The sequence below is a fragment of the Serpula lacrymans genome, assembly GCF_000218685.1.
Source record: "Serpula lacrymans var. lacrymans S7.9 unplaced genomic scaffold SERLAscaffold_8, whole genome shotgun sequence".
Classification (NCBI taxonomy): domain Eukaryota; kingdom Fungi; phylum Basidiomycota; class Agaricomycetes; order Boletales; family Serpulaceae; genus Serpula; species Serpula lacrymans.
The window spans coordinates 1,461,829-1,489,785 of NW_006763297.1; the positions used below are offsets into that span (position 1 = coordinate 1,461,829).

General features: G+C 45.0%; 13 protein-coding genes across 13 annotated transcripts; 7 read left to right on the top strand and 6 right to left on the bottom strand.

Moving 5' to 3' along the window:
• Nucleotides 1–209: 209 nt before the first annotated feature.
• Nucleotides 210–1,632, top strand: SERLADRAFT_491429 (putative lysophospholipase; the record flags this gene model as incomplete). Its single annotated transcript, XM_007319861.1, has 9 exons — nucleotides 210–394; nucleotides 453–525; nucleotides 585–608; nucleotides 663–760; nucleotides 814–970; nucleotides 1,024–1,080; nucleotides 1,141–1,406; nucleotides 1,461–1,498; nucleotides 1,553–1,632. The coding sequence occupies 9 exons, from the start codon at nucleotides 210–212 to the stop codon at nucleotides 1,630–1,632; spliced, it is 978 nt and encodes a 325-aa protein (XP_007319923.1).
• On the bottom strand, nucleotides 1,614–3,335 carry SERLADRAFT_470195 (uncharacterized protein; the record flags this gene model as incomplete). The annotated part of the gene is made up of 6 exons (XM_007319515.1): nucleotides 1,614–2,517; nucleotides 2,569–2,721; nucleotides 2,771–2,886; nucleotides 2,944–3,004; nucleotides 3,056–3,147; nucleotides 3,210–3,335. 6 exons carry the CDS (start codon nucleotides 3,250–3,252, stop codon nucleotides 1,954–1,956), a joined length of 1,029 nt encoding a protein of 342 aa, XP_007319577.1.
• A 415-nt stretch (nucleotides 3,336–3,750) lies between these two features.
• SERLADRAFT_470197 (uncharacterized protein) lies at nucleotides 3,751–4,342 on the top strand (the record flags this gene model as incomplete). The annotated part of the gene is made up of 3 exons (XM_007319516.1): nucleotides 3,751–4,081; nucleotides 4,140–4,198; nucleotides 4,258–4,342. The coding sequence occupies 3 exons, from the start codon at nucleotides 3,921–3,923 to the stop codon at nucleotides 4,302–4,304; spliced, it is 267 nt and encodes an 88-aa protein (XP_007319578.1).
• SERLADRAFT_416154 (uncharacterized protein) lies at nucleotides 4,324–6,558 on the bottom strand (the record flags this gene model as incomplete). Its single annotated transcript, XM_007319517.1, has 17 exons — nucleotides 4,324–4,589; nucleotides 4,645–4,886; nucleotides 4,952–5,006; nucleotides 5,059–5,086; nucleotides 5,139–5,198; nucleotides 5,266–5,366; nucleotides 5,432–5,477; nucleotides 5,621–5,632; nucleotides 5,689–5,713; nucleotides 5,771–5,808; nucleotides 5,878–5,903; nucleotides 5,996–6,021; nucleotides 6,078–6,095; nucleotides 6,154–6,262; nucleotides 6,312–6,325; nucleotides 6,375–6,456; nucleotides 6,512–6,558. 14 exons carry the CDS (start codon nucleotides 6,164–6,166, stop codon nucleotides 4,530–4,532), a joined length of 750 nt encoding a protein of 249 aa, XP_007319579.1.
• Nucleotides 6,559–7,124: 566 nt separating this feature from the next.
• SERLADRAFT_356596 (uncharacterized protein) lies at nucleotides 7,125–7,987 on the bottom strand (the record flags this gene model as incomplete). The annotated part of the gene is made up of 4 exons (XM_007319518.1): nucleotides 7,125–7,313; nucleotides 7,370–7,698; nucleotides 7,756–7,808; nucleotides 7,872–7,987. 4 exons carry the CDS (start codon nucleotides 7,985–7,987, stop codon nucleotides 7,203–7,205), a joined length of 609 nt encoding a protein of 202 aa, XP_007319580.1.
• A 225-nt stretch (nucleotides 7,988–8,212) lies between these two features.
• Nucleotides 8,213–9,711, top strand: SERLADRAFT_470198 (uncharacterized protein; the record flags this gene model as incomplete). Its single annotated transcript, XM_007319519.1, has 8 exons — nucleotides 8,213–8,333; nucleotides 8,407–8,422; nucleotides 8,512–8,534; nucleotides 8,586–8,856; nucleotides 8,916–9,074; nucleotides 9,133–9,301; nucleotides 9,358–9,544; nucleotides 9,604–9,711. The coding sequence occupies 8 exons, from the start codon at nucleotides 8,255–8,257 to the stop codon at nucleotides 9,675–9,677; spliced, it is 978 nt and encodes a 325-aa protein (XP_007319581.1).
• A 122-nt stretch (nucleotides 9,712–9,833) lies between these two features.
• On the bottom strand, nucleotides 9,834–13,945 carry SERLADRAFT_450137 (uncharacterized protein; the record flags this gene model as incomplete). Its single annotated transcript, XM_007319520.1, has 24 exons — nucleotides 9,834–10,032; nucleotides 10,127–10,222; nucleotides 10,284–10,590; nucleotides 10,689–10,800; nucleotides 10,861–10,898; nucleotides 10,956–10,999; nucleotides 11,110–11,141; nucleotides 11,202–11,219; nucleotides 11,275–11,446; nucleotides 11,499–11,685; nucleotides 11,737–11,778; nucleotides 11,831–11,865; nucleotides 11,964–12,069; nucleotides 12,134–12,215; nucleotides 12,271–12,378; nucleotides 12,433–12,492; nucleotides 12,545–12,622; nucleotides 12,679–12,926; nucleotides 12,990–13,066; nucleotides 13,119–13,154; nucleotides 13,202–13,314; nucleotides 13,370–13,644; nucleotides 13,697–13,777; nucleotides 13,828–13,945. 24 exons carry the CDS (start codon nucleotides 13,943–13,945, stop codon nucleotides 9,834–9,836), a joined length of 2,664 nt encoding a protein of 887 aa, XP_007319582.1.
• A 613-nt stretch (nucleotides 13,946–14,558) lies between these two features.
• Nucleotides 14,559–16,101, bottom strand: SERLADRAFT_392308 (uncharacterized protein; the record flags this gene model as incomplete). Its single annotated transcript, XM_007319521.1, has 9 exons — nucleotides 14,559–14,732; nucleotides 14,791–14,968; nucleotides 15,030–15,092; nucleotides 15,150–15,275; nucleotides 15,334–15,518; nucleotides 15,571–15,649; nucleotides 15,699–15,747; nucleotides 15,813–15,846; nucleotides 15,900–16,101. 9 exons carry the CDS (start codon nucleotides 16,066–16,068, stop codon nucleotides 14,689–14,691), a joined length of 927 nt encoding a protein of 308 aa, XP_007319583.1.
• A 128-nt stretch (nucleotides 16,102–16,229) lies between these two features.
• SERLADRAFT_470202 (uncharacterized protein) lies at nucleotides 16,230–17,812 on the top strand (the record flags this gene model as incomplete). Its single annotated transcript, XM_007319522.1, has 8 exons — nucleotides 16,230–16,336; nucleotides 16,397–16,422; nucleotides 16,492–16,654; nucleotides 16,739–17,081; nucleotides 17,133–17,156; nucleotides 17,208–17,351; nucleotides 17,423–17,454; nucleotides 17,523–17,812. The coding sequence occupies 8 exons, from the start codon at nucleotides 16,304–16,306 to the stop codon at nucleotides 17,607–17,609; spliced, it is 852 nt and encodes a 283-aa protein (XP_007319584.1).
• A 1,069-nt stretch (nucleotides 17,813–18,881) lies between these two features.
• SERLADRAFT_470209 (uncharacterized protein) lies at nucleotides 18,882–21,749 on the top strand (the record flags this gene model as incomplete). Its single annotated transcript, XM_007319523.1, is given in 3 exon segments — nucleotides 18,882–19,864; nucleotides 19,915–20,035; nucleotides 20,048–21,749. The coding sequence occupies 3 exon segments, from the start codon at nucleotides 18,926–18,928 to the stop codon at nucleotides 20,311–20,313; spliced, it is 1,326 nt and encodes a 441-aa protein (XP_007319585.1).
• Nucleotides 21,750–22,499: 750 nt separating this feature from the next.
• Nucleotides 22,500–24,277, top strand: SERLADRAFT_409083 (uncharacterized protein; the record flags this gene model as incomplete). The annotated part of the gene is made up of 12 exons (XM_007319524.1): nucleotides 22,500–22,534; nucleotides 22,887–23,000; nucleotides 23,057–23,138; nucleotides 23,428–23,445; nucleotides 23,502–23,527; nucleotides 23,588–23,613; nucleotides 23,685–23,722; nucleotides 23,782–23,806; nucleotides 23,862–23,873; nucleotides 23,938–23,953; nucleotides 24,018–24,057; nucleotides 24,173–24,277. The coding sequence occupies 12 exons, from the start codon at nucleotides 22,500–22,502 to the stop codon at nucleotides 24,275–24,277; spliced, it is 537 nt and encodes a 178-aa protein (XP_007319586.1).
• Nucleotides 24,278–25,537: 1,260 nt separating this feature from the next.
• SERLADRAFT_470215 (uncharacterized protein) lies at nucleotides 25,538–25,975 on the bottom strand (the record flags this gene model as incomplete). Its single annotated transcript, XM_007319525.1, has 2 exons — nucleotides 25,538–25,885; nucleotides 25,940–25,975. The coding sequence occupies one exon, from the start codon at nucleotides 25,802–25,804 to the stop codon at nucleotides 25,544–25,546; it is 261 nt and encodes an 86-aa protein (XP_007319587.1).
• Nucleotides 25,976–26,781: 806 nt separating this feature from the next.
• Nucleotides 26,782–27,338, top strand: SERLADRAFT_392327 (uncharacterized protein; the record flags this gene model as incomplete). The annotated part of the gene is made up of 3 exons (XM_007319526.1): nucleotides 26,782–27,021; nucleotides 27,074–27,083; nucleotides 27,138–27,338. One exon carries the CDS (start codon nucleotides 27,153–27,155, stop codon nucleotides 27,321–27,323), a length of 171 nt encoding a protein of 56 aa, XP_007319588.1.
• Between the last annotated feature and the right edge of the window lie 619 nt (nucleotides 27,339–27,957).

Sequence of the window (27,957 nt, forward strand, 5' to 3'; positions counted from 1 at the left end):
GCCGTACAGGAGCATAAATATTCCATGTTTACTGAACGGTCCGCTCGTCGTGTCCTCATGAGCAAAGGTGCCATGTTCAAATCTCTCAGCACAATATATTCCCGGGCCGTATGCAATGGATGAATGGGCAGGGAGAGTGTAGAAAAGGATCAGCTGACTATCATTACAGCATACTTAAGACCTCGATTTCTATTCATTTCAGCATTTGCATGGCTGAACGGTCGAACTTTCTCCGCCTTGTCTCCTGGCTGCTTTGGTTTTCTGCCAGCTCGATCGCGTTGGCCTCCAATGTTCCCAGTCCGATCTCTTTCAACTGGGATGCTATTAAATATGTCTATGCGTTCGGAGACTCTTATTCGTTCGTCCAAGGAACAGAAGGATACGCCAACTATAGGTATGAGTCCTTCTACTCTCACACTGTCCACGCATACCGTAACTTAATAATCCCCCAGCTTCATAGGAGATTCCTTTAATCTTGCATTTTCTCCAGGCCAACTGCTGTCTGATCACATCATTCCAAGAAACGTACGCTATATTCTTTCCACCTTGTTATTCTCAAAGCAAACGCACAGCACTCTCGATAGACAAGTTCAGATGCCTCCAACTGGGTAATGAAATCCGTGTTGTTTTGCTTGACAGACTAAATATCGTCCATTATGTAGCTCGAATACTTGACAGGATGCTTTGGAGGCCTTCCCTCGGCTTGTTCGCGTCAACTCTGGGATTTCGCATTCGCAGGTGCTGACATCAGCTTGGCACTGTATGCGTCTTCTCTCTTTTTTAAGAAGCGACGAATGAAAAACCGTTATGTAGCTTGCCTCAGCACCACAATTTTTCCGTCCAAATGGTTGATCAAGTGAAACAATGGGCTACTTATGCTGTTGATGTCATCCCACACCCTCCAGAGGAAACGATGACGGCTTGGTGGATAGGTATCAACGATACAGGCGACACATTGCAAAATGCATCAGTGAGTGGAGACGATCATCCCACCACCGACACGTACGTTTGTTTATAATGTAGATTACAGATTTTCCCGCATTCTGGGAAACAGAAATGGGGGCTTACTTCCAAGCTGTGGTAGGTGCTTCCATATCTTCTTTCGTTGACCTGATGTTCATATGTCCCTTTCCCTCTAAGCAAATGGCATATGATGGAGGTCTGAGTGGCCCGCAGTTATTCATCAACGTTCCTCCAGAAGAACGTTCTCCTGGATTCGTAAATGACGCTACGTGGGGTCCAATTTTAAAGGAGCACATCGACCAATACAATACTGCTCTTACAAATCACATCAACAGCTTCGCACATACCAATCCTGGATCCATCGTGCTCACATTTGACGCCCATACTTGGTTCAACCACGTTCTCGACAACGCGGATCACTACGGTTTTACGAACATCACTGGGTAAATAGTTCATTCATCAGGCCCATTCGTGGGCTGAGACCTTTCCCTTTACAGCTACTGCGAATGTACGGATCCCGGTTACTTCTGGTACAGTACGTATTGTTGCCTGAGCTTCCTAATCGATCTGGCTCATGTTTTCTCCAAAGATACTGGACATCCCACTGACCACACTCACCGGCTTCTTGCGGGAGCGATCGAACAACAGCTGCGCGAAGCGTCTTCATAATGCTTGTATTAATATAGTGACAAAGTGTGTTAATTTCAATATATATCTATGTACTGGAGTACAAAAAAATAATATCATGGACAAAAGTCTGGACAAAACGGATAGAATTGCTATCATATTTAACCGCACAAGACTGTACTGCAACATAAAAAAGACACGGAGATTATGGGCTTTGCTCCTGCTGCAAACCCACTAGGTGATCCACATCAACAGACATAGCGGGCACAGACAGAATATGCAATAAAGGCGTGTGTGCTAGTTCAACGCGCCCGGAGAGATCGGGAAAGGAAAGGAACGTAGAGAATGGTCTGCTTGGATAACTCAGAAAAATAAATAGGTTGTGATGAACACGCCTAGCGCGACGATAATAACCACCTGTAATGGGACACCCTCTTGGTGTATGATGGGCTCATCTACCATGGTGCCAGTATCGGTTCCAGCATATGTACTACCATCATCAGATAGTGCAGAAGTATATCTTCTCCTGAGCTCTGTAGGAGCCACGGTAGATTCCGGGGCTATCGAGCTAGGGTCAGGTACCGCAGCCAACAAACTGCGCAATCGCTGTATCTCAGCCTGCGCTGCAGCAAATCTGGCTTCCAATTCGGGATCAACCTGAGGTGCAGGTGCGGTAGGAGGTGAGGGTGGTGGTGAAGCAGAATGTACATTGACGTTGACAACGCCCACTCCCCCGCTGTTTGAGCGCTCGTAAGGCTGGGATTCTTGGGATTCTTCACGGGCTACGGTATAGTCCACAGCTGGTGGCGTTCTTGGGCGTTCGGGTTCTGACTGCGATGGCATGCGGTCTTCGTCGAATGAGTATTGTGGAGTAGGTTCAACGACATGTCCGTTGCTGGGATGTTGCCTGACGGTGTCGTATCGCTGCTGATGAGATTGGTTAGGTAGGTTTCTACTTGAAACAATATTGCTATTTACCGAATCCCCTTGACTCAAATTTGCTATCTGGTGAATTTGGTGAAGCTGGGTTTCATCCTCCTCTTCAACCGTCTGGCCTTCAGGAGGGAGAAAAACAACCCGCAGCTTTTGCTGGTATACTTTCCACTCTTCTGTCGCATCCGTAACATTCCACTACAAAATAATAAGATAGATATACGAATGGTAGATGACAAGAGCTTACGATATCTTGCAATCCTTTGGTCTCCTTTTCAGGGGTTATGAGTGTGCTCTGAATGAGAAATTTATCCTTGCACTTCAACGACAACGGTGGCTCCTCTTTCATTGGTTGAAGCATAACTGAGAGCACGAGGTTAGAAGGGATATTAGCAGTGTGACATTGCACGAGTAGCTTACCAGAAACATCCACACTTTCGCCAGGCTCGATTCTCCCCGAATTTGGCCTTACACAATACAGCTAAAAGATAGTCTGAATACCAAAAAACCTGCTCATCACATCATTGCGCACCTTGGGGGCCGTTGTTTTGACTTTGAAGGCTATGGGTTGCGCATTGTTGTTTGTTACTGTCAGAAAGCGCTTAACGAGTTGCGTGAAAGGCCCTGTAGAGCAACATAAGCAATTTTTAGGAGAGAATGAGGCCCCATCCCGCTGGCAAACGTACTGTTAAAGCCCAATGCGTTGTTTGGGGTCAAGTGGACCGACATTTTTGAGGATGAGAGGCACAACGAGGCAAGGTAATACGTATGCAGAAGGAGACGATGATATGAGGGATGGCACGGGCGCGGGTACTTTGGAGCGGAGTTCGAGCCACGCTGTGGTATTTTATTCTGTTCACTGCGAGGATAACACAAGGTTCAAACGCGTGTCCTATGCATGTCTCTGCCATCCTTACTACACTAAAATCACTCCATCGCGAGGCTCTCATACATTTCATATCCAGCATGGAGCTTGCAGGTCGTACGCGCATGATAAGCATGCTGCTCGCAAATCTCCCAAGCACAGGCTCAAGCTCAAGATTATCTCTACTGAGTCTACTCTGGGTTTAGAGCATCTGGGTACTGGAACCGGTTTTTGTCGTGCAGAACCATTGCTTTTGCCATGTTAAATCCTCGCGCTTGTTCATTGTTTCGTTTCCAGGTGTTCAACTTCCACCGTTGCCACCCGATCGCTGCTATCGTCCTTTGCCTCCGCGGTACCTTGATTAAGAATTGCCGCATAAGCATCATAGTATTAACATCAAGGCCCGAATTTGTTTCGTCTCGCAGAGAATTCGAAGGTCTTCTGGATCGCACATCTACGTTCTCCTCTTCCTGCAGCCCCTCTCCACTAAAATCTTTATCCACCAACGAATAGTGGCTTGACACTGGCGATCATGAGAAACATGAGAGGATATCGGCATCCTCACCCCGTTACTGCTCATCATTTCGCTGTCAAGGGTAACGAGATTAATAGCATGCCGCAGAACCTACAGGCGCTTAACACGAAAAGTGACTATTGCTCTGCTTTGTATGTTCCTGTGCTCGTGAACAGTCTGTGCGTCTAAAGGCCCAAAATTCCGGAAATTTGTGAATCTGTAATCCCGTTCGTGTAGTATTCATTCAATTGCTAATGGCGCTGTTACCTTGAAACACTATCTCCATACTTACTCAGGGAAGTATTCCAACTCTCAATTGGTCAAGGCCGTGCGTTTAACTCGAGTAACAACACAGGACGACTCAATCTCGGTTTTAGCGTTACAGCCAATGTGATAGTATAGCTATGCACACAGCCTCTAATATGGATATGCTTTACACCATAAGTATTATTCAACGTAAGTACATTTTGGGCAACAAACGTCGTTCATCGGAGCAGGCTTGTACTAGCAAGCTAACTGAGACATCCAAAGCCACCAGGGCGGCAGTCATCGAGAACATTAAGCGTGCATAAGAGTATCGTTACTGTAATCCACATTTCCTAGGGCTACAAAGCCAGCACATCCAACTCAAATCTGTCGTGATATGTGTTCGAGTGCTATCGTGACTTCAACAGGTTCCCGACGAGCCTTGCCGACAAAGTGAGCTTCGTCAACGAGGCGGGAGAGAAAGCAAACCACTCACGTTCTGCGGGATACCCCGAGGAAATATAATCGATGGAATCCTAGGGTAGCGACTGGGCACGCTGCTCGATGCTTCCTCAGATTGACTTTCTTTCGAGTCGTTCGCATCTCCTCCTATGAACGCCACTCGGTGGTGGAGGGCGCCTCCAAACGTACTTTGCCTTGCCACCGTAGAAGTGGATTCTTCCCTTCCATTTTGATAATATTCCGCGTTCATCATTGCCATAAAGGAGTTGACGTAGACTTTTTGGAGTGGACTTGATAGTTAGATCAAGAGATATGATGAGATTAGATAAAAAGTAACTCACGTCTCGTGAGCAAAACCACGGACGCTAAATAAATCATGTTATGCATCGCTACATACTGAATGTATGGTTGAGTGGTGGAAGGCGATATCAAAAGCATCAACGCATACGGTGACAAACACAACGATGGAGACGAGGCTTCATTATGATGGTTAGCCAATATGATCGTCGACAAAGTTGTGACACAAACCTAGTGAGACAACCAGAACTTATAACATAGATCGAAATCGCTCTGAGTTTTTTATCCGTGCTATGAAAAACATGTGAGCGACATGAAGTGGTAATAAATATCATAACAGCAAGGTACTATACTATACCTTGTGAATCCAGTCATAGAAGTAGTCAAAAGGTAGCACATAGACATAGCAATAAGGAAGTCCGTGAGAGCTACAGAGCCTACCGCTAACGGCAATGCAAACTAAATTGACGGCACCGTGCATTCATGAGCAATCAGCTAGCATGTTCATGAATTTGTGCACTCACCTCTCCTGAATTACTAGTATTTATGAAAGTTGACGAATTTGCATAACTGCAGGTCACATGTAGAATCGTTGACGCGACACCAGAACAAGTCCTGGATCATGAAGGAGATAAACCCACCTATCATAGCAAAGGTCTATCAAACCGCCATTATTATTCATGTATATGAGGATTATGCGGGGACAAGCTTACAGAGTGAAATGCCTATGAAATGTATCGGTATCAGGGGAACTGGACAAAATCATGTATGCTTATCTCACCTGTAGTGATAATTATCACAACGGACTAAATCAATCCCGGTACAATCATCAGGTGGTACCTATAAATGATATCAAAACCTACCACCACTGTAAATATAGACCTTTTCCTTCTGTAGCTCACTGTAGTGATGGCTTTGAGCACGACATTCTCTTACATGGTAGAAAGGAATCCAGGCATGGACAACTTACAGATCCAAATGTAGTGGACGTAGAGACTGTATATACCAATGTATACAATCAGTAGATTGACCAGCGGGAAAAAATAGTTTCAAAGGAAATGTAGAAAGGGAGAATAATAAAAACGCACCAATGAACGCTCAACATAGCAAGTACCTGAGCATCGCACATCAGATTGGGTATAAAGGGTTGAACAAAATCATTCTACTAACAGTAATAACAATTTGTAACTATAATTGAAGCGACCAATCAGTAAGACGCATGTTATAAAATACAATGACGAATTACCTGATATTCCCATACGACTACATTGAGCGCTGAGGGATTATTGTAACTGGTCACTAGGTAGTAGTATAATCCTTGGGAGATGATGGCAAGATGGAAAGCATCAACAACCCTGCCAAAAAATGTCGGTAAAGCCGTGCGCTAATATAGAGGTCACCGACCAAAGGTATAAGCACTATGAATAAAGCGTCAGCTCCATATATCAACAGAAAACCACGGCATACTATTGCTTTGCGACCGAGCCATGCATCGTGCCAATGCGTCTGGAAGTAGATGAAGACCTGTATACACGAGAAACCAAACAGGCTGTATGTTATGGGCGCGAGTGAGAAGACGATGGCACTTATGAAAGGCTTCTCACATTGCGGAAAATAAGACTCCAATATATAGAGCGCCGAATGTATAATCAAGATTCGACAACGGAGACGTATTGGTTGTGCTGTTGACCATTTTTATGAATTGCGTCTTGCTCACGAAGGACTGGTTAGTGAAACTCTAGAGAGGGGAAATACAAGAAAACTTACTAGTGGATGGCATTAAGCTTTTATCCGTTACATCGGCTTGGAAATTTTGCCTTTACTAGGACGACAAAGATATCAGCATCACAACACTGCATGCTAGTGGCCTTCGAAGCCAGTCCAAAAAAGCGCTGATGAGACGCTGAGAAAGAAGAGAACTACCCCACCATTCTTCTTACCTAAAAGCTCCATGGTCCAAACTATGCTGCATTACAAAGTCCAAACTATGCTGCATTACAAAGTATGCCTGATATGGCATCTCGAGGTCAATAACATGATAACCGTTGTATATTTAAGCATGCTTACATGTGGATTTTGTATGGCGACAGAAGGCGCAAAACGTCTAAGTTAAGCATGCGATGAGTGGAACAGCCAATGCTCAAGACAGCAAGCACCCATCACCGATAATGATGATAACAAAAGCTTTCCTGTGCTGTTCAGTTCAAACTGGTTTTATAACAGCTGACCATAAATTTCCTTCGATACCACATACATAAACGTTACAAGATATATATATCTTCTCTTTTCCCTTGATTACTTGGTGTATTTCTTTAAAAGGGCATGAACAAGAGAGATGGCAGCAATCTCTTTGACGTTGTCAATGATAACTTTCAGCGGACCAGCTGAAACTGCATCCCAGTGAGCCTGGAGAAATGTGAGGTCAGAAAACGAAATTCGAGAGGCTGTACATGGTAACTCACCTGAACAGTATCCCAGCCAAGGATTCCATAGTATACATCAGGTTTGCCAATGACAGGACCCCAGCTCGAGCCATGAGCGGTCGGTGTTATGGCTACTCCTTCGTATAGCTGTTTTACCAGAGGAAGGAGATTTTCCACGGATTGACCTTCCTTTAAGGTGAAGGTAACAAATTCTGTGGCTGGAGCGGCTAAAGGCCTGATAACGTCTGATGTGAATTGCACATGGCTAACGTCTGGCTGTGAGCCGAATGCCGGAAGAGAGGCAGCGACCACATCATCAAAGTCCTTTCTGTTGCGGAATGCTAAGCTAGCCTCCTTGGTATCCCAAACTGGAATGGAAGACCATATTAGAAAGGGCGAGGAGATAACTAAAAAGGTTGTGATACCGTGAACAGTGAACAGGTTGGAGGGGTCTTCTGTCTCGAAACCATAGTAAGTGCTTGATTGATGGATCTGATGTGAGCGCCCAACAGCATCAAATCAAGATCGGAGAAGTAGATACCCTGACATGCCCTCCGTGGTGGCGAGAGTGTCGAAAAGACCATGGAGAGACGATGGATCTGCCTTGTAGGCGTCAGAGGCCTTGAATACAGCGATTTCTGGGACTGGGAACGACATGGTGAGAGGAGAAAGAGATATGAGCGACAGGTCTGTTTCTCATGATGATTTTAGCTCAACTTCCCACTGTAAGGTCTGGTCATATGAGAACATGTCCAAATCCTTAAGAGAAACGGACCGGCCTGCTATTGCCAAACATGGTCAAGCCAAATAAGACTAGCCAATTTCCCTGACGTCACTTCCTTTTGCACCCATCATTGCCGTTGTTCTCCGTCTGTAAAGGCTGTCCCAATGTGAGACCAACCCGCATCTTATCCATCAACCACTATGGCGGGCAAAACGTCTGATAACGCCTTCAGTGTCCCTCAATTCACTGCAAAGGACTATTCTTCATTTTTCTTAGCAGGTGAGTTCGTTATACGCACACTAGCACTTTACGTGATAGTATATCTTGCATCTGACTCTATCAACGTTTGTAGGGGCGTTATGCTGCACGTGAGTGTTGATATCAACTTTATCTTAGTGTTCAGCGCTCAACTCACTTCTTGTTCCATTGATTTGTGACCAAACCATCATCATATTAGTGTAACACATGGAGCAATGACTCGTGAGTCCTTGTTCTGTGCCCCATTAATATTTATAACGTCTTGATCCACAGCCATTGATGTCGTCAAAACGCGCATTCAGATAGACCCTGCATTCAAACACGCAACATTCCTCTCTGGGACACGTCAGGTTATCGCCAACGAAGGTCCCAGAGCGCTGTTGACGGGCTTCGGACCCACCGCAGTAGGATACCTTGTGCAGGGTGGTGCAAAATTTGCAGGTTACGAATTCTGGAAGAAGAAGTGTGTGGAACTCGCTGGAGATCAGGAAACTGCTGTCAAGTACCGCACCGCGATATATCTCGGTTCCGCAAGTATCGCAGAGTAAGCTTATCCGAACCATCCATTATGTTTAGATTCACTGTGACGGACTGTGCGGTCAGATTCTTTGCAGATATCTTGCTGACTCCTCTTGAAGCTACCCGTATACGCCTGGTCTCAGAGCGTAATTATGCTACAGGTCTGGTAACTGGTTTTACGCGGTTAGCTCGCGAAGGGGGTATACGCGAACTCTACGCCGGGTTCCTTCCCATTCTTTGCAAGTAAGTACATAAAAATTTTCAGTCCACCCTTCTCTTATTCATGTTATCTTCCCTGTAGGCAAATTCCATACGCTATCGGTCAATTCACTGTCAACGAATTTTGTCATGAGATGGCTTTTCGCTCCATGTCAGAAGAAACGCGGCGCAACCTCTCGCCCACCAATAAATTCGGTATTGCTTTGGGTAGTGGTATTGTTGCCGGTTTCGCGGCTGCAGTGTTGAGTCAGGTGGGCATCGTGGTCTTTGATTTGTGGAGATTTGATTGACGGATGATGTCTCCAAGCCAGCGGACACGCTCTTGAGTCAGATCAACAAAGGCCATGGGCCCACTGGTTCGATGCCTCATCGCCTTGCCGTACTTGCTCGTGAAGCCGGATTCCGTGGTTTATTCGCTGGACTGGGTCCGAGAATGATCATGACCGCCGGGCTGGTGTCAGGCCAGTTCTTACTTTATGGGGTTATTAAGGAAGGTTTGTAGCGCCCCTAAGTCCATTTCCTATATTCGCTGATGTATTCCCATCTATCTAGCACTGGGTGCTCCTCCAGGATTGGAAATACACAAAGAGGACAGCCTTGCTTCTAGTGCTGCGCATTAATCCATAAACGATATAATGACGATGAAATATATTATTACATTCTCACTTGTAAGCTAGAATATACTGTAGCATCGTTAACAGGCCAGGTAAAAAGAACTTTTCGAGCAACGCAGTAAAACCCTCCAGCGCTCAGTTGTCCAAAGTCTCAAGCGATCCATAACGATTATTCTTCTTGCAATTCTCTGCCCAGTACTTCGGCCAGCTTACCTTTAACTTCAAACTGTCTCGTAGCTTCATCTGACTGAAGATCCCATTCTAGAAATTTTCGACAGATGTCTTCGGCATTTTGGAGATCGCATCGTTCATCCTCCGTCATATCTTCATCTAGCAATTTTCCAAGTTCGTACGAAGAAAGTAACTGGCTATGAGTTGGAGGGAGATGGTCAACAATAACAATAACGAGCAAACGAGGCGTCGACAAGCTCTAAATGGTTGTGAGCACACTATCTCGCGCACCTGACATATTGGGCTCTTTGGACGATACGACGCGGAACCCCAAAGATAGCTGCGCACTGTGCTGCATGGGAGTTGAGGGAAAGTCCCGGTGCGACACTAGCGGTGCAATCATCAGCGTGAACCTATCAATGGCATGGAGCATAGAAAGATCATTAACCGATAAAGATAAGTCAGTCTTTTCCCTGGTATGATCTTGTGATCGCTGTCTCCGTCTTCCATGGACTCGTCCTCGATGCCATCATAGACGGGGCTCGATGCCCGCGTAGAAGAAGGATTTTCGACAAGCTGTCTAGGGTTGGAAGCGAAAAGAACTTGCATGTGGAGGAGCGTAATCGGCAGTGATTGAGCGTCTAAAAGATCCTTCCTGAACACTTCATGAAAGTGCGTGGCAGCCAGAACCATGGGACAGTTGACGCCTCGGTCGAGAAGGTGCTTCAGTACTCCGCAAAAGAGACCAGCGCCATCTATCAAAGACAAGGTAATAGATCGAAAAGTAAAACGTAGCACGAATGGAGACACAGTCAAATACATCATGGCCAATAGACAAGGGAAATTGACGAGCCTGTTGACACAGTTCCCTTGCCGAATTCATCCAATAGTATCAAGGACCTGGCGGTGCAATTACGCAAAGCCAAAGATACTTGATTTAAATCGATCATGAAGGCAGATTGCACCTGCATAACAAGAGTTAGCTCTATATTTAAGGAAAATAATAGATATGGCGTATATGTCACCTTGGATACTGACTCCCTAGTTTGCACTCGAGTGAAGACTTTTTAAAATAAGAAACTATTAGCAAGCATCTCGACGTATTTGAGGAAACACATACTCTTGTCAACGATTCCGAGGGTAGCTGCTTCAGCAGGAACATAACTGCAAAGGAGTAAATAATCGTATAGGTACTTTAGAAGGACACCTGCCATCCAATCTGCAAGTGATGAACACCATGAGCAGTTGAGAGTAACCTTCGGATTGCACGGCACTATACCTGGGCCATGTACTGAATCAAAGCCACCTTAGTATGGATGAAGCATCAGCGATCATGATGTGAGATGTTATTGGCTGATCGGAGTACCTGTTTGAGGTATACACTCTGCCAAATGTCTCCAATTCAGAGTTAATATATTAAGCAGAAAAAAATGTGTGACCTTGCCGCACGCATTCGCACCTGTGCATAGTATGATGCTACTACAAGTCTGGTGTTCTGATGGATCGCCATCATACTCACAGCTCGACTCAGCAAAATCGAAACCTGCACCAGCAACAAGATGTGCGTCATTGCGAACAAAGATATCGACCACTTGTTCTTGAAGGGGATGCCTTGGACACCATTGTCACGACCGAATACAGGGAGCAAGGAAGAATATCTTACCTGCCTTGCTTGATATGAATGACAGATCGTTCGACAATGCGCGGCTTTCGATAATCAAATGCCCTAGTAGCAGCAGCAAAAGAAAGCAAACAGTCTAGCTCCGCGCAGACGTCGCATGTTTGTCCCATAACTTGATCATAAACCAGTACCTCCTCTTGTAGTGCTTGCACGATCTCCAATTCCCTGTCTATGTTCCAAAATGACAACAATACAGTGAAAGATGAAGGGCTGTGCATACCAACTATGGAAGGGTGTATATCGCCTATGTGAGTATCCATATCTAATATGATTAACTCAGTGCGGATTACGACCACGAAGGTATATATATGTACCACGCATTTCTTGGGACTTGAAGTAGACGTAAGATCTCCAATAAAGAGGAGAGTTGTTAAGGGGTTTGGAGAGAGTATATCCATGGAACTTACTCTGAAGAAAACTAGATGACAGGTTTCAGACTCAATCAACCGTGAAGTCGGGTATGTGCAATGGCTTACTTGAAAACTCCATCCGTCTAGAACCTTGATTCCTTCGGTCTGCCAAAGTTCCTGCATGGGTACGCAAAGTAGGAAGCCTAGCACAAGACATGAATGTTAGAAAATGATCTTGAGCTTGATAACTTGTTTTTGTGTGCCAACCAAGCTGTGGGAAATAGACAACATTGAGAGAGGACGCATACTCTGCCGGTGTTGTCTGCGAGATCTGCTCTGCGACTTTGGACTAGCAAAATGGAGGTAAGTTCGTAGAAAGCACGGAGCGTACCCTATATACGAACGAGGATTGTATCTATGCCATTGTAAACATGTTTCCGCTGATCGAGCTCTTCGTCTATATGCGGTCTGACACAAACTTGACCAACTTGCGCTGATTCTTCCCAATCAATCTATATCATGTATAAGTCATGGAGTGGACTTCGGCAATATGGTAAAAAGTCTACAGTTTCGTTGATTGTGTTCCCTATCTCCTTGAAGCTTGCAACATCTAATACAGCGATTAGCTAGCAAGGAGTATCAGAATGAAGCATATTACGATAGTAAATGGAGATGTACTTTGTTTACGATCTCTACATCGCCTGCCTCATTGACCTCCGCCAATGCATCTCGAAGCATAGCAGAATGAAAGGTGAACTACATGATTATGACTAGAGATTATACGTGTGAATTATTAAAACGGTTCAAAATACCTTCACAAGCCCCTGCCATTCAGTGATTCCTGCCTTTCCCATTCTTATGTTCCCTAGTATCCTAGGAACGTTCTTGATTCCTTTTAGATGAACCTGCATGGCATTAACAGGAACAAGGTTCTCAGGCCTAATAAAGCATTCCACTGCATCGTGGCGCGCATTTATAATAGAAAGGGACAGCGATGGGCGAAGAAGCCAGGTCTTAAGAAGAGAGCGACCTAAAGTCGTTTGAGTGTTATCCAAAGTGCCTGTACGAAAAGAATGTTGAGAAAAGCAGACACTTAGTCATATAATTGTGATATGAAAACAACCAAATAATGATAATCCCTCTTTGGTTTTATCGGAATGTATTGAAGCATGATTCTCGTCTTCGAATACCTGAAGGGAACTGTAATTTCCAACGTTAGGTTAACTGAAGACGAAGTTATACTTTAGCATACAATAACGCATCAGCATTTATTTGCATAGCTTGATCTCTGGGCGCATGTCAGGTGGATATATAGAAATGCTGGCACAGACTGACAAGGTCAATCCTTCAATGCCACGGACTTCCAGACCATCTATCCCAAGGTCATTCAACTCTACTACGGCACGTTCTCGATTTAAATGATCGAGTAAAGCTCCAATAGACGATATCTGCAGCTCAAAGACATTAGCTGTGAAGGGTCTTCGTTACGATAAGTCTACTGACGCAGAGGGGTGCAGAATCAAGGGATGTAAAATTTGACAATCGTATCGCTGCGTTCCATCGTTTTGCTACAGGATCTCCGGTGATTTCTCTCCTTTTGTTCATGAAATCATAAGCGTTCCTTGAGTCCGAGTTTGAGTCCGCTTCGGAAAGGGCCTGGATGTCGCTTTGCATGTCCAACTCTGTAAGTAACCGTAAGGAGAGAAGCCTATCTCGTCCCTTATTTGGTGTAAACTCCTTATGTGGTCTGATCTGAAAAATACCACCTGAAGCTTCCACTGTATGTAGTCTCAGCATCAAAGCAGAGTTAAATATAATGATGCGACGCACTGTAATTTTGAAGGATATTGATAAACTTGTCATCAGCCCGTGAGCTCGTCAACACGATGTCTGGGTTGCATTGCTCTAGTACTGAATGGAGTTTCAGAGTACAGTATGCGAAGTAACATCCATAACTTAACGCATCGTCGTCAAATCAAAGTGTAGACTCTCCTGCGTATCTTCGAGCACATATACAAAACATTTGACGGGATCATAGTATGAGCATCCAATGCGGCCGCTGCATTCAAGTTCGGTCATGGCCCCCAAAATAGTGGAGTGACTCACTTCTGGCATAAAACAGTAAAGCATATCTGTGCTTTGTTTAATCGCCTGTTAGAAAGGAAGGAAAATATACTGTACCTTGGTGTCAGATGTTTCTTCGCTCTCCTGCTTGTCTTCCTCGCCTTGGTAAAATTCGTCTACATGTGACTCCGCGGCACCATCCCATCTCACTTGCTTCTTTGGTATATGAGATTCCTCACTGTTTACCTCGTCATCGTCACAAGAGGTGTCTTGTCGTGAACGAGGTGTTTGATCACAGCGAACCTTTGGTCGAGAACCTGGCAAAGATCTCATGCGTTTCAATCCAGATTTACGTGACATCCTGCTAAAGTTGCCGATCTATATGGGTGCAGGCCACGAAGTTAACGAAATATAAAAGCTCTTGAAGATAATCTTTGGTCGACAGCGACTCGGAATGATAGTATGATGTGATGAGCTTGAGCGCGTCAACGGTAGGGCGACGGCAGTAACGCGCGTTGCAGTCAGGTGATAGTCACACATTACCATGTGACCTGGGATGAATCGACTTGGACAGGGCACTAAACAGAATGCAATGACTGGTAAGTCGCAGCAAAACAGGGCATTTTATGAGGTGCAACTGCAATCCAACAGCTCTATTCAATGTTTGTTGAGCTACGTGTTACCACAGGGTTGATCACTTTATTGTATTAGTAATAAAGCCATGCACAGATAATAGGATCCGTCTAGACCCGACACTGTTACTTCTTTACCTTGAGTAACTCTTTTGCATCATCACCTGCGACTAAAGACGTTTGTGAGCTAATTGTGTATGCTTTACCGATAGGACGAAGCACACGTACCGTTTAACAGAAGGCTCTGCGCATCAAGCATAACCCGATTTCCAGAGGTAGCAAGCACGTTGGCAATATCACGGGCGGCTTCCAGTCTTCGCAGCTCGAGGAAACCTTTATTTTGACGCATGGCCTCGCCAATAAGCTCGGCACTGCGAGCCTCACCCTGAGCTCGCACGATGATGGACTATTTTCACATCATTTCAGCAAGCCGAACGCTAAAAACAATATGTAAGAGATCAGCGTACCTGCTTCTCTTGGATAGCCTGGTCTACCAAAAACGCGGCACGTAGAGCTGTTTGTTGAGCAACCTTGCACGTGAGAGCATAAGTAAATTATATGAACGGCATTTGTGTAATGAACCTAACCTGTTTTGCTTCGACTGCATGGGTGAATTCAGGAGAGAAGGCTACATGCGTGATAGAGACGTCATCCAAAACAAGGTCAAAGCGCAAGGCACGAAGCGTTAAATTTTCGCGAACGAGTCGAGACACCTGTTACATACAATAATATCAACGCTAGCATAACAATAGCAAAAACATAATAACTGACCATCTCACGCTGCGTTATCAACTGACTGGCGTTGAATTGTGCGACCACACTTTTGAGCACTTCGTTGACAATGGAAGGTAATACTCTCTCGTCAAAATCTTTGCCGAGCTCGCGATAAATTTTGGGTAGGGCTTGGGTGGATGGTCTTGAAAGTACACGGCAAGTGATGTTAACCATTTGTAAATCTGACCGTCGCTCGTTAGATATCATACGTTGTAGCAATTGACAATGCCGAACCTTTGGTTCCGGTTAAACTGGCTATACTCCGGGGTTTGGCACGAATATCAAAAACTATTGGGGTTTCAAACCAGGGCAACTTTCGGGAAAATTCAACCAAGTCCGAGTCCCTATAGTATAGAACCTACCATGAGATGGGTTCCTTCTTGATATATTTCATCTGATACACCGTGTAAACTGCAGAACAGACGACGATCCGCCTTAGTGAATCTGACGTGTAAGGTTGTTATGAAAATACTCACCGTGTATACTTTATCGCTCTGTGACCACCATCGACTTTAAATCTACATTTAGCAACGAGTTGTGAAGGACAGAGAAGTAATCTGTACCGTTGAATAAGCTCGCATTCAAAGCTATTCCACCACCAACCAGAGCAATCAAAAGGCCACTTCCAGCAAAGAATTTCCCTGGTCCGCCAGGAATACCACCTCCACCTCCACCTTGACTAGCTCTTTGCAGCTGTTGTGCGAACCTTCTGAAAGCTTCTTGTCCGTTCATTTTGAGGAGTTGAACAGAAAGGCGCTTGTGGTCAAAGGAGACGTGCGTGAAATCGGCAAGACGGCAAGAGCAGGAGGTCACATGACAACATCCTTATTTGGAAAGCGTTCCGCTTTCTGAAGCCTTGGAGATTGCTCTCCCTATTTGTTTTATTTTTCTCTGCAGGGGTCCAGTATCTGCTCTGTAATCTGGAAAGCGCCCTCTTTTACTTTCTCCCATCACTCAGGAAATCAAAATGGCTGCAGAGAGTGAAGTAGCCAGCAGCGTTGTACGCATTCTGCATTTGCTGTGATTAACATGTGCTAATATACAAGGTTAACGGGCAAAGCTCGGCTGGATCTCCATTGCTTGCTGGTGAGTGTGCGTGCGCACAGTTTCTTGATAGTCTTTACGTCAGAATTTGGAATAACCACATCACTTTAGGATAATTGTCTATTCTCCCCAGATCCTAGAGAACTATCAATTACAAAGTGGAGAAGGATTATCCTTACTATTCGTGTATGTCTGGCTACTCGGAGATCTTTGCAACCTGGTAGGTGCGGTGATGGGCGAACTACTGCCCACTGTCATCCTTCTAGGATTATATGTAAGCTTTTGTCTTATTTTTTGTTGGGCGCACAATCATCTTTCCATTTCCACGTTCTTACACTTTTTCTCTTGATACCTCTAGTACACTGTTTGCGATTCGATACTATTGCTGCAAGTTTACTACTATCGTGCGAAAAGGCGAAGAGCTACCGCAATATCATCACTGGATACAGAAGATTTCCCAACTGAAGCTTCGCATCTATTAGACACTAGTGCGATTTCGAATCATGCCAGTAGATTGGATTCCATGAAGAAGCGAACTTTGCGATATGCTGCCGCGGTTATATTCGTCATTGGCGCTGGCGTCATGGCATATTTTATCAGTGACTCGTTATCAAATGGCACCGAGTCTCCGCATTCACAGAAAAAGGAGGCCTTAGATTGGAAGATTCAAATCATTGGTTGGACGAGTGCCGTATCGTACCGTGAGTCGTGGAGCTGCCCAGTTTTATCATGTGGCTGAGTACTGTTGGAAGTGGGTGCTCGGATCCCACAGATTCGTAAGTTCTGTCGTCAGCTTGTAGTGAGGTCTCTTCCTGATAGACGTGCAGTCAAGAATTTGAAGACCCGATGTGAAGGTCTCTCCCCAGCGTTGTTTCTGTTCGCAATAATGGGAAACATCACCTATGCCTTATCAATATGTGTTGCATCTACCGATCGGGAGTACCTAATCAAGAATGCAAGCTGGCTAGCGGGTGAGTCGGACTGAAGTTTTCAATAGCACCGATGCGGCTTCTGAGCACATGACCATTCGCAATGGAAATAGGAAGTGCATTGACGGTCTTTCTCGATATCCTGGTATTTGCACTTTTTCTTCGTGGTCACATTACTCCAAACTGAACCAATTCGATCTTTTTTATTTCCAGGTCCTCGGCCAGTTTTTCTATTATGGCTTGTTTCCCAAGAACACGGAGGCTTTGTCAGGGGGCGTTATGTCCACTGAAAGCACTTAGATCATGACTAGAATGACCCCATAACTTATCTGTCGAGAATGCAGGGGCGAGGTGTGACGTTTTGCTTATGAATTAGAGAAGCTATCAGCTTATAGGACTGCGTTTTATGCTGTATACCGGAGTTGTCCCAGCACCTAGATAAAATGTACATTGTTTGCTCACTGGGCCACGTTCGCTATGGTGCTTTTGACCCGGCTGGCTGGACAACAGGGTTCTTGCCGGTGCTGTGGGAATCTTCTATGTGGCACTTTGCTTTTCAGCTGCCTCGTTGTCCCCCTCGTGTTCAAATTGCTATTTTACCGCCCCACGTTGCAGACTTGCATCAAGCAATCTTGAACGATTTGTCCTGCTGGAGTAACTTTTCGACATGCACCCGGCCTCGTGCATCTGACGAACACCAGGGCAAATTTGTTTCGCAATGGGTTTCACAGGTACATTCTTATCCGTGCGATCGCCTGATCAATTAAAACCCTACACAACAACGGTGTTTTGTTCTCCTGGAATCCCCCTCGTCTCCTGCTCTTGGGCTCCCGGATAATGACTGGCGACGAAGGTGTGTTTACTTGTCATCGCGGCCATGCTTCTGCGTATATAATGCGCCTATTATAATGGACAGACAGTGTTTGAGATCAAACACGTATCCGGCTTGAACGCCGCGTTTTGCTACTCTTTTATAAATCAACGTTTTAGTTGACGCTGGAATGGACCACCTTGTTCTACATAAAGAGCTACAACGGGACCAGGATCCATTCCATCGATCCCTCTCCACTCCAATCATGCATTGGCCCCATCTATCTCACTCGTCTCGGGACGACAGTGCCATCTCAATCAACCGCCGTGGTACTAAGATCGCGGATACAGCGTCCCCCTTTCTGTCCACATCGCCGAGTGCGTTGTCCTCGACCACAGCTGATTCTCCATCATCGCCGCCTCCACCCTATGAGGCTCTGCAGTTTACAGCTTCATCATTCAGCACTGATGATGTGCCTGAATCCCCTCCTCGCTTGTTATCAGATGGCCGGAGCAGCGTACCAGACTTGTCTTTATTAGGGCGAAACCGCACCTCTGAACAAGGTAGTTACTCACCACACGAAGTGACAAATACCTATATACCCCACTTAAGAGAGGCGTTGAATAGTTTGGATACAAAGATGGCTTCGTTGATGAGCCAGCGGCATGAGTTGGAAACTCATTTAGAACAGGCTGTTCGTTTACAAGCCCCAGTACACCGCCTTCCAGGAGAACTACTCTCGTGTATATTTGTGGTCGGCGTTTGCGATACGGAGGACGAGGAGCCATTACTGGTGTCAACATTGATGCTTGTTTGTCGCTATTGGAAGGATGTCGTTGTCAATACCCCGGAGTTATGGTCTAATGTTGCAGTCAGTACTCATGATTCCTTGGAGAAGGCAAGTCGAAAGCTGGCGCGATCAAAATCCGTTCCCCTTGATATCACCATCAACTTCAGCCCCAGAGCCGAGCATGCTAGCGGGGTTACTGAGAATGTCATCCACGCTATGGACCTTATACGCCCCGCTCTCTGGCGCGCACGGTCTCTTCGCCTCAGCGTACCCAACAGGCCTCAAGCGCATGCTGCACTCTTGCGCTGCCAGGAGGATGCGCCACTTCTCGAGTCATTGTCTATTCGTATATTTCACTCAATGCAGGAAGACCATTATTCCAGCCCTCGCCTTCCTCTTTTCAACGGTCATACCCCTCGACTTCGTTCGTGCTCATTCACATCGTTTAACTTTGGATGGGATACGAGAGTTGTATCGGGATTGCGAGTATTGCAGCTTTGCGGGTATTGGAATCGATTTTCTCCATCAGTGGAGATTATCCTTGACATCCTCCGAGGATGTCCAGGTTTAGAGGAACTTGCCCTTCGCAACATGTCCGATATCGAACAGGAGAGCTTGCCTTTTGAGCAGGAATTCGCCACGACTAAAGTATTACAACTTCCCCGACTGAAGAAAGCTTCTTTCTACTACGCGGGCATAATGCGAACGCGTATGTTACTCAGCCAGATATCCTTCCCTATGCTCGAGTCGCTGGATTTCTGTTACCTGGACAATCTTACCCCTGTACTCGAGCACCTCAGACAGCAATCGTTGACATCGCTTCCTCTCCGCTACCTTCGAGTGGAGTCCAGCTTTTTCAATGAACAGAAATTCGTGATTCTCCTACGACGCCTCACGTCCCTGGTCAATCTAGAACTGATTGACATGGAGGACGTATCGTGTTATCTCTTGAAGGTACTAGTGCTTTCCCTTATCATTCTTGATATGTCGCTCAGTCCTTGCAGAATCTTTCAACTCCGCCTACCGCTCATCCTTGGATTTGCCCTAAGCTAGAAACACTGAATTTAGACGGTTGTACTGGTCTCGAGTGGGACGCACTACGTGGTTTTATCGAATCTCGCTTATCAGGACGATCTTCCACCCGATACCAGCATGCTTCTTTGTCACCGACTTCGGTTCCTCGATCTACATCTACCGCATCTGCATCTGCACACATCCATGCCCTTGCATTCAGTCGGGCCAATAGTCCCGTGCCTTTATCATCACCGTATCGCCTGAGATCAATCGATGTAACACGCTGCCACCAAATCGGTAAAGAGATGGTGCAGTGGCTTAGGATGTATGTCAGCGATGTCAAGTGTGAGCCAGCGAAGGGTGTATGGGGTGAACCGGTTTTACCCTGAAGGCAGACCAGGTTGGTCTGTTAGTTGTATCATCTCATATTTTAGACTTTGGTTTACTGTAAAAGGTTTTCGTATTTCTCATTTGTGTACATGCACAGTTGTGCCCCCCACGACACTGATGATTTTAAGATTGTTACTTATATGTTGGAAGAATGTTATCACTGCAAGTATTTAGGGTGTATGTATATTGTGACATTCGTCTAGTATAACACGAATCTGTTGGTTCATTGGTTCAAGTATGCCAGAAGTTGTTTCCGTTTATCTTCCTCTTTCTTTCGAATTCTCTCAAAGCCTCTTTTGCCTCTTCCAACCTCGGCCTTCTTTCTGCGCAACTCTTCCGCAGCTTTCACATGGGCTGCCATAGCTGCAGCTCCATGAGTTACACGTTTCCTGGATTCTTTGTAGGGTCCCATGGTCTTGGCCTTCAGACCAATACCAAGACGATCGGATTTCAGTATGGTGGGTAGTGGCGTCAGCAACGATTTCTGGGAATAAGGGGACTGCACTTCGGTCAATGAAGGCTCTCTGGAATTCAACGAGGTATTTTGAGATGTCACACATGAGACAAAGTTGAAGTCATCTTCAGAGCCAGAGTCGTCGACATCAGAATCGGACAGAGTCAGGTCAATGATTTCCGTTTTACTAAGCTCCTGAACTTCATCGAGCAGCTCGCTCGTGGCTTCTTCCTGCTTTAATGCAGTTGGTCTAGCTTCAATTGTTCGTCTCCCGGAGGGCAATCTCGTCTCTAGCTCCTCGGTAACTGGTAACCGCTCCAGGGAATGTCGATGAACATGAGCCCCCACACCTTCACCTTCCCTCCATCCACTGCGCTGCAGCATTGAAAAGCCCCTATTGGACGGCCCCAACGCCAGCCAAACTGGAGGAGTGTAACGTCTTTCGGTAGAGGTTGGAGGTGGGTCTCGAGCGAGTATATCAGCTAGTGTAGGGGGTGGTGTGCTAGGCGTAGTAGAAAGCTCCGATTGTATTGCCCGTATTATGAACCAATTGTTCTTATTTCTCTTCTCCTTTTTTGCACTGGGAAGTTCTCGGGGAATACTAGAAGATCTTGGCGGAGGAGGGAGAAGAATCGGGTCTGCTGAAGAGTTGTCCAACACGGGTCTAGTACCTCCAGCAGTCAAAGATCTGTACCACCCCGCTAAATCATTCTGCGATACAGTATTCTCAGGATGCGCGAGTGTTCTACCAACATTGTCCTCCCTTTCCCATTCGCTATATGCTATTGTCGCAGGTACGAAATTTGGTGCTGCTGCAAGACGGCGATGAGCTGAAAAGGATGATTCGGTCTGCCAAGGATCGTCATTGTCTTGTCCTGTCTCTCTTTCTACTTCTTCACGGTCCTTTGGATCGTAATGAGAGTATATGTGATGCGTTATAGTCGCCATCGTCGTTATCGACCAGTGTTGGTACAGAAACCCAGATGGACCGTAACGCCGACCGTAGTACAACACATACTGGCTTACATAATATGCATATACGCCGTGCCACATCCAAGTAACTTCATGGCTAAGTCGTATGGCAACATGTCGATTGACCATGTAGAATGATGATATCAGAGCTACGACTCGCGATTCTTCTCAGGATATCTATGACTACAAGTAACGCGTTTCTCCGCATTCAACATGGGAGGGCTGGGTGACTGACACGCCGGGCACTTTGTGCGTCTTTGAATAGAGTATCTCAGTATGTATGTATACAGCAACCTGGCCAGGTCGGTAATGTCGCAACTTAGTCAATGTTCACATTCTCGCCAGTTCCGGGCTACCATCGATTACATCAATCAGTCCAACTCCAAGGCTGTCCGCGTTCATATTTGCTAGTGCGGGAAGCGATGGCCTATTAATGAATTTGGTACCTTGGACAATCGCCCGGGCTTAACTTCTCGACCTTTCCATATCCAACATGGAGCACCTGTTAAAGGCTCTGTTGTAATGTCGTGATATCCACTCTACTGTTTCTGATGGCCAAAGCTTTTTCAAAGTCGTCTCTTCATTGTACGTTCTGGTATCCTGCTTGTCGCTTTATTGTATTTGCATAAGTACTTGTTAACAAGCAGGTTTATATTCAGAGGCCGTATCAAACACTTCTTTCTTGCCGGACGGACCTTGGTGTGATGGATCGAGACCGTTTTAGTGATAGCATCTATTTATCCGAGTTGATTCGTCAACATGGCTACTGGACATCGCCCATCCCGAGATATAATGTACGTTCCTCGATACACTGGTATCTTTGAACGTTTAACCCAACCCACTTTGATAGGTACTTCTCGAACAATGAAACTATAACCAAAGATAGAGATCAGATCACTGTAAACACATTCCTCTGATTGTTTATGCAATGGACCAGTGTTGGTTCTTGTACATGCCATCACCCAATGAAGTTCATATCAGCCGTTGATTATCACCGAGCATGGACATAGCCCATCATGTATTCTTAGGCTGTGATGTGTATCCCTGTTCTTGCTTCTTCGCATTAAACAGAAATTCCCACAGCTGTTATATAATGAGCAAGTCTCGACGCTGTAATGATTTACTCATTACACAAGTTGCCTGCAGGGACCTTTTTCTCGCAATGGCAGATATCGATGGCGGACTTCCAGCTTTTCCTCAGCTGGCTGCCCTTGACAACACGTATGGTGCCCTTTTCATCGGACTTTTGGCATCTGCTGTGTAAGAAATAAACATTTTGTGGTTTCCTTGCTCATAAACTCTGCGCATATTGATAGCCTTTTCGGTGTCACAAATCTGCAAGTCGTTATGTATTTGCAGACACAATGGAAGCACGATCGTACTGTCTATAGAATAGCGGTACGTTGAATTAACTGACTAGTATCATCCACTGATCGTAGTGCGGCCATAATAAGGTTGGCTGGCTCTGGTAAGGCTCTATCTTGTACCATGTTGTGGTGTTGACAAGTCTTTATTCACAGGCTACTTGACACGACCCATTTTATTTTCGTTTCGCATATGTTGTACCACCACCTCATAACAAATTTTGGTAACCCTCTGGTCCTCTTAGTCATAGTTTGGAGTTTCAAAGTAAAATTCTCGCCACAGAATATATTCCTTATTTTTGTGCTAATTTATTTATTCATAGGCGCAGATTGTGGTTGATGTTAGTAGGCAATCCCTGTAGCAGTTCAATGCTTTTTGTGACAAAGCATATTCCAGGTTTTAGTTGTGCTCTCTGTCCACAGGTATATACTCGCAGTGTTTCTCTCTGTATCAGCTCCTAACTCTTTCTTATGTCATTTTAGCTTCTATGCTCACCGTCTTTGGATTTGTGAGTTATGTCTATCAGACGAGCGGTTCCATTTATTTGTGTTCTTTGCTGACTGCCTACGCTGATGCCAGTGGGCAAGGATAGAAACCGTATATTCTCTATGATACAAGTATGTATCTCAAAGCAGCCCTCGACTTATACATCACTCAATTTTCTATACAATGTAAGGTTACCATTATAACTCTTGGTTCAGGTGTGTTTTGCGGCAATTCTAAGACTCAAGATTAACTCACTAGATATGCTTCTAGGTCTCGCAATACGTGAGTATATTTGAAATATTCATTATTTGGCATTTCCTGAACTAACTAAAACTGTTTTCGGAAGTTCTGTGCTATGTTGTGTGAGTTTTGCAGTATCATCAGCCTATACCTCATCTATTATGAACACTGATGAACATTGTCTAGATTCCGGTGCCAGCTCTACACAGATTTAATAAAAATCGAAGTACGTATCTACCATTAAGAAACCCTTAAGCTGGCTGACTGAGTACAAACATTTCTTGGACTGCCCTTCATTGTCCTCGTTGTCGGTTATTTTCTCTGTGTGTTTTTGTTGTCAGTGGGCCTCTTTGACCGTGCTAGCTGTGATTGCCACCAATGACTTGATTATTGCGATATCTATGTGCTGTCTCCTGGGTTTATCTCGAACAGGATTCTCGAAGTAAGCCTCTGATTTACTGTATTTCCAACCATTTCATGCTCACTTCTTGGTGATATAGGACCCGCACAAGAATAAAGAAAGTCGTCATTTATGTGTGCAGCACCGGGTGCTTGACAAGGTGATTGTTATAATGTCATATAATGATCATTATAATTATAATGTCATATAATGATCATTATAATTATAATGCCTTTCACCAGCTTCTGCTCATTGGCTGCAATGATTACGGTTCGTCTAGTTGATTGTGTTCCAGAATTACTGATGATGTTTCAAACAGTGTGCGGTGATGCCACACAACTCCATATTCTTGGCAATAGAGTTCTTGTTAGCAAAGCGTATGATCTTCATTGTGTTTTTTTTGGTTATTACTGAATGGTCTGTAGTCTATGTCAACTCATTCATCGCCCTTCTAAATGCACGCAGCAATACGGACAGTTTTGGCGAAACACCTTTTAGAGTCACCCCCATGAAATGTCACGATGAAGAACTAGGAGCCAATCTTAGAGTTTCAGCAAAAACTCAACACATGTTTCGCACTGGTGCCATGAGCTACCTCAATAATAGCTCAAGCTCTTCGGAGTCACCTATCTTTTCTTCGTATCAATGACCTTTCGCCAGTGTGAGTCGTCGGATATTATGATTTTACCTGTAGCAAATACATTCACTAACTCTTGATCATTATAATGCAATAGCATCTCCCAGTCTCTGTGTCCCTATAACTTCGCAGAGCTTTGAATAGGATTGTATTGTGAAAATTACTCAATGTGAAATATATATATGATATCTTTCCGGCCAGAGTGCAATGAATCACTCGTTAGGATGATAAGTTCTGAATTTTGTACATCGTAACCACCACCACTAACACATTATCTTCAATGTGGTTGTCATAACCCCACGTTCAGCAATGTACACTGTCAGGCCCAAATCAAGTGATAAGTCCTTGAAAATATTGTGAAATGTGACTTTCACTATGTAAGTCGGTGTTGATTGGGTACGGAGTAAATACCCAGTGATTATGAGTCACCTTCTCAAAATGGAATATTCACCCCATTGTTCGACGGGAATATTCCCGTCGATTCCTGTGCACTTACCAAGTGAAAACACTACACATAAACCTGTCAAATCACTACGCCGAAATCCTGTACCATATTTTTTAATCTGTGGTGAAAATACACTGTTCAAGGTATGTATTTCATCGCTAGCAATATGAACCAAACGAACGCTACCAATACATCAATATTGATAGAAAGCTGTGCGACTCTATAATAAATCAGTCAACAGATGTGTCACCATCATAGATGGCTCGAGCTAAGTTCCCACTCCTGTCGATTATTGCCCATCTATTGTTAATCTTCGCCCTCCGAACAACGCATTGAACGCATGTCATGTCCACGACTTCCATCGCGCTAAGGTTCGAGTAATACGGCACATCCAATGAATCTGTTGCTTCTATAATGCACGTCTTAACAGCCGCAAGTAATATGCTTTCAGATCTCCGGACTTGCAGTGCCTCAACCGCAGGAAAGGTCATTGTAACAATATACTGGAGCTGCCCAAAATAAGTTCGTATTCAGGAGATCGCCGTCGTCGGCGAGCAAATATGTCTGCCAAAGCTTCATACTGCTTTACTTTAGCTGATGTATACTTTACCCATAGAATTGAACTCACTCGAATGAAAGAGGCATCCCGCATGTCTGGCCGCGGTTTTGTCATTGCCGCCGCCACCATTGTATCCCCACCTTCCAGACACTTTACTCTCCCCCCACAGGATAAACTCGTTTAATCTCGGATGAATTTGTGTTGAATCGTGTGGCCAACGCGGCGATTTTTTTTTTTGTTTTTTTTTTTGCAAAGACAAGTCTACTACACCTTTACGATGAGGGGGTAACAGCACACAAGTTGGGTCTGTAAGTGATTTCAGCTTTCAGCTCAGAAGGAGGGAATTCCAACTCACAAGTGTCGACACTAAAATGTCCAGCAATCCGGTTACCAGATCTGAGGCTTAGCTCCGACTCGAGGCTATAAACAAGCTCGATATGCGTGAGCCTCGCGTCGTTGACTAGGTATGCAGCCATAGAAGCATACGGGTGTCGTCTGCTCCTAATTTCCCTTTGCAATCGCGCGCAGATCCTCTCAGTGGGAAATGTCCAGGTTGTCCATACCGGTCCTGTCCATTCCATGCTGTTGGTTATGTGCAGCAGCGCGTGTATAGTTATTGGACATGCACACAGGCGCTCGTACTTAAATTGATAGTAGTATCTGTAAGTATTATGTGTAGTCAGTGATTGATTTCACTTCTGATGCCCGTATACTTACTCCTCATAAAAACCAGTGTGGATCGTTTCAATATCTTGCCTTGATAGCTCAAACCAAAGGCACAGATGCAACAATCGCATGAGATCAACAAAGTGATCATAGTATTTGTGATGATGAAACTTTCGACGCAAGAGTACCGGCCCCAAATATAACGTCCAGAACGACCACAAGTCTGATGTACAATTTGAGCAATCCTTAGCTATGTTGGGCCTTGGTGACAAAACCAGATAAACCCGGTCTCTGCCAAAGCAGCCATTGTTCTCCATGGAGCATAGCCACCACTCCATGGAGTAACCATTGTTCTCCTAGGAGCACAATTGTACTCCTAGGAGTCATTATACTGTAGCGAGTAGCACCTCCGACTATAAGTAGTAGGGGGTTTAGTATAGGAATACCTCAGTTGTTTCTATAGCCTCTCGGGCAGCGGCTGAGGTATGTTACATTACATTTATTAGAGATCACCTTAAACTAACATCTATTGTAGTTTCACTTAGGTAAATAACAAAGTCGTTTCTATAGCCTCTCGGGCAGCGGCTGAGTTTCACTTAGTTTTATTACCGACTATGTCGGAGCCTTTGACAACAGGACATTGTGCCTCTATTCTCATCCAATACTGCCCTGCTTGCATCGGAGGTACTGTCTTTGGGAGGCCTCTAGATGAAGGTGGTGATATCCACGTCGCTACTGATGGCAATTTCCATCATTGTTACGCTTGTGATGTACAAGCTTGGTAACAAGAGGGTTTCTGGATGCGGAAGTGGTTTCTGATAAGCCCATGGACAACGGGTTTGAGACGTATTCTGAAATAGCTGAAGGGTTTTAATATGAATACCAAGTTGTACTGTTGAAGCGTACAATCGTATTGGAGATGTTAACTACAATACAAGTGGCTATATATACTGTCCTACTTTAGGGTAGGTGTTTGTGTTGAACAAACGACAACGGGTGAGAACTATAACGAGTAACCAGTGTGGGAAATAGTAATGATTAACGGTAGGTAGCTACTCAAAGAAGAAATAAAGTCCGTATGAGTCACAGTTCGTAACAATCATCGCCATAGACGCTTTGCAGCCCGAAGTTTTATGAACCTGCATATTTTCTCCTGAAGTTAGAAGTCAATGCTGTTGGCTGCCAAATTGACAAGGTCCAAAAGCAGATACCTAGGGTAGTCAAAGCCCTGGTGCCTGATGAAGCCATTGACAATTGCCAGAGCTCATACCAAGCTGCAGATGGTAAGAAACAAAAAGCCGTGATGGATAGCTTTGATGATACAGGAGTGATGGCACTTATCTGCCGACATGATATTCCCCTTTTTTTTTTGCCAATATTGACACTCACAGTGAACAGCAGAAATATGCTGTAGCACTC